This window comes from Nicrophorus vespilloides, unplaced genomic scaffold (genome assembly GCF_001412225.1).
Source record: "Nicrophorus vespilloides isolate i.1.1-1 unplaced genomic scaffold, Nicve_v1.0, whole genome shotgun sequence".
NCBI lineage: Eukaryota > Metazoa > Arthropoda > Insecta > Coleoptera > Silphidae > Nicrophorus > Nicrophorus vespilloides.
Window position 1 is genome coordinate 90,394 of NW_017095537.1, and position 3,952 is coordinate 94,345.

General features: G+C 36.1%; 1 protein-coding gene across 1 annotated transcript in view; it reads right to left on the reverse strand.

The window, feature by feature from the left end:
• The window catches only part of LOC108569755 (rootletin), an 11,232-nt gene extending 7,673 nt beyond the window's left edge, over positions 1 to 3,559 (reverse strand). The window contains exon 1 of the mRNA XM_017931437.1: positions 3,177 to 3,559. Coding sequence (XP_017786926.1) covers positions 3,177 to 3,446 — 270 coding nt within the window. The 5' untranslated portion in view covers positions 3,447 to 3,559. The remainder of the gene's footprint in view (positions 1 to 3,176) is intronic.
• Between the last annotated feature and the right edge of the window lie 393 nt (positions 3,560 to 3,952).

Genomic DNA, 3,952 nt, shown 5'->3' on the forward strand with positions numbered 1-3,952 from the left:
GGTAACTGACAAAACAAAAGCGTTGCAAAAGAAACAATTGTAGGCTGTAATGCAGAGGACACTAGATTAGAAGCAATACGTATGATTGCGCACGGAAAGTTTGCCGGGAAGTGTACTAGACGGCGGGTGGTTAATAACCGATAAACGTTTAATTGATGCGGATGCCGCGGGATTCCGACCCGATGGAATTCTTAGAATCGCGGCAATCAGACGTCCAAAGTCCCTTCAGACGGGGTGACGGTCCAGGAGTCACGTCGTGCTTCCGTGGACTCTAGCACACGATCTTCGCCGCTTCCTCCCTCTTACACATCACTTTATATTTTACTTTTACAGACACTTGCAATTACGAAAAGAAAAAAAACATCATCATCATTGAACTAAATATATCTCACCACAATTCCACTTCAGATTCAGTATCGGAATCTTTGCAAAAACAAGAGAAACTTGTATAATCATTGTTTACATCAGCGTTTCCCAAACTGGTCTATCTCAAGGTGAACTTTATGTTAATTGTTTCTATCCTCATTTGTTATCCGCCTACATAGTTTTTGCATTAAGACATCCTTTGATAATTCTTATTTCGTTAACCGAATACAGAAAAGAACAGTAATCTTTTCGTGTTCCTCGAATGAAGGAGGAGAGTTTGCATGCACGTTCCCATTTGTTTATCCGGCGGTCATCCATAGCACGCATGATGAATCAAATTTATCACACTTTCTTATCGAGCAAGCGATTTAACTTCTCTATTCAGATCAACACTTTCAATGCAGACCACAACTTAATCGTTTTTTTTTCTTCCGACTCGTCGCTCAATATTCATCTTTTTTTTTTTTGTATCGCGGATTCCGGAGACATCGATGCGAACGCAAAGTCCAAGGAATTCGACGAAACTCCGCATTTTATCATCGACGACCCAGACATTCCAATGCAGACATGTTGACCAATTGATGTTAAACTACGCATCAATAAAACCCCCCCATCAAAAAACAAATAAATAAATAAAAAGCAGACACTTGCATTCTCGCAATCTCGCAACCGATTACGACGGAAAGACACAATGCTTTTAGTGGTGTTTTTTTTTCTTCTTTTTTTTTTAATCGATCAACGTATAAATAGACTTTAATGACCGAAATAGTCGCGCTCCAAAGTCCACATTCGCTTAGCACTTTTAATACGAAAACGCATTTCGAAAATTGTTCAACTTCGATTCGAATTGTGCTATTTCTATATTTTTGCTCAATTCAAATTTTGCTTTTCAATATTGAATCCGCACTGTTCGAAGGCGCACTATGCGAGGCACCTTAATCGTCGCTTTTCGTTGCTTCTCTGCATGCAATCAAATACGAATATAAAAGATGTGATCATAAAAAATATTTATGTTCAATTAAAAATAACATTGAAACGTAGCCACGAGTTTTGCAATATTTCGATTGATTTCCTAAAGGATTATTTATTATTCTGATCGTATTGAATTTTCCGTGTAGTGCGGATAAAAAGTCTTCTTTTGTTTTGTTCCATTAAAAAAAAACAACAAAAGAAATTGATTGTAAACAATGTTGTGCAATTGTTTTTGCAACAAGCAATCTTGATTAGAATGATTATTAGTAATTGGCAAGGTTCTATGATTGTAATGCATTAAACTTTGAAAGCATTTTTAATTGATTAAACATTGAAATGCTGCGAATAATTAACAGAGTTTACATAATTTGCCAATTAGAATAATGATATATTTGATTTATTTTTCTTACAATCTTGTTTTCAGTGCGCATACAATATTGCGGACTGTTTGAAACCGGACTAATCGGGGACTTTAAAACTGTATTAACGTAAATTTTCCAAACCGTGCTGCAGTGAATGCGGACTGATCGAAGCCGCGCTATGCGAGGTATTTTCAATGAATTATTGAACTTTGTCTATTGTGCAAAATCTAATTCACCGATAATCGTTTTATTGTATAACGACTTAAAATTGATTCCCTAAAGAGAAATATTTAGATCGTATTGTGCGTTTCGTTTCCGTTTTGTGCGGATTAAAAGTCTTCGATTAGTCCGGTTTGAAATATTGACGGATTTCTGACGTGTGAGATTTCAAGATTTTGTTTTGAATGTTTGCTTTTGTTTTCTTTTGTTCCATTAAAAAAACAAAGAAATTGATTGTAAACAATGTTGTGCAATTGTTTTTGCAACAAGCAATCTTGATTAGAATGATTATTAGTAATTGGCAAGGTTCTACGATTGTAATCCATTAAACTTTGAAAGCATTTTTTTCTTTTTTGCTAATCTTGTTTTCAGTACGCATACAATATTGCGGACTGTTTGAAACCGCTTCTAAATTCTTAACTAGAACACAATTTTTGCAAGCAATTTGCATACTGTTTGAAACCGGACTAATCGGGGACTTTAAAACGGTATTAACGTAAATTTTCCAAACCGTACTGGAGTGAATGCGGACTGATCGAAGCCGCACTATGCGAGGCGTTGCTGCATTCGCAATGAATTATTGAACTTCGCCTATTGTGCAAAATCTAATTCAACGATTGTATAACGTCTTAAAATAGCGTGCAAATAAATATTATGACTATTACTGTTTGTTACTATTTCTAATCTAGTTATAGAGGAGATTTATCGCGCACAGACAGACGAATATGATTGATTGGCGGAATCGGAGATGAACTCAATCGAAATCTAGACCTATTATTTTTTTTATTGATTTGTGTGCTCTTTTCTTGCATCTAACAAGTTTACGTTCAATCGCGATGATGTTATAGAGTTAATTAGTTTAATTGATCTAATAATTTCTAATAATTAAATTGATCGATTCATTAAATTTAACAAAGAAATCTTTAATTGAGCGATTGAATTAGCTTGTTTTTCTCGCATTTGCAATAAGCAGAGTGTTTTCTAAAAACAAGAATTGATTCTTTAACATAACGTCTTGTTTATCTGCACGTATTTTGAAGAGATTATGCAATCAATGAGTTAATTAAATTTGAGTGAAATTTTACATAGAAATCGTCGCTTTAATTATCGTTAATTAAATGATTGAATTAATCTATAATTACTTATTATTAATAATAACAATAATAGATTACTTGAGAGGTGGAAATTAATTAGAAATTGGTTTTAGTCAAAATTTTAACGGTATTAGGATAACTAAATATCAAAGTTTGGACTTACTCGACGCATACGGTGGTGGGTTTCAACGGTGGAAGAGGGCTGTTCTTGTTGTTGTGTTGTTGTTGGTGATTGAGATGCACACCTGAAGAAGGTCTTGGGCGATCTGATGGAGCGTTCTGGTCTCGGTTGTTGGGTAACGGTAGAAGCAGAAACCTCCACCACCCCCGGCGGCGGATTGGGGATGCAGAAGGAAGAGGAAGGAACGTAGAGGGCGGTGCGCGAACCCGCGACATTCCACATTCCATCGCTCGCCGTTACCATAGAGAACATCCCCCAAATAGAGAAACTAGTGACCAATGAAAAGACGAATCCAAACAGGTTGTCGCGTCTCCACCCACATCTTCTTCAGATGTTTAATAACAACAACAATAACAACAGTAACAACAACGCATCTCTTTTTTTTTGTTGTTGTTGTTCGTTTGACCAAACCTCGCGAAATTCCGAAGCACACTGAACTGAATTTTCACACCCAATTTTCTGCCCGTCGCATCGACTCGAATCAATCAATCAAACCTATTGTACCTTTCAAACGTTCCAATCAATCGATTCAAGAACCTTCCGATTCTTCTTTTTTTTTAGCACGAAATCCGTACAATGCGAAACAGATCGTCTTTTCTTTTTCGTTCGAGATGACCCCGCTTATCCGCGCTGTGCTTCAACTTCGACCCGAAAAAACCGGCATTAAAACAACATCCAATTAATTAATAATACACGAAACGTGCACTCGGAAAACTCAATATGAAAAAAACATCCACGCGATAAACAGTTTTTTTTTT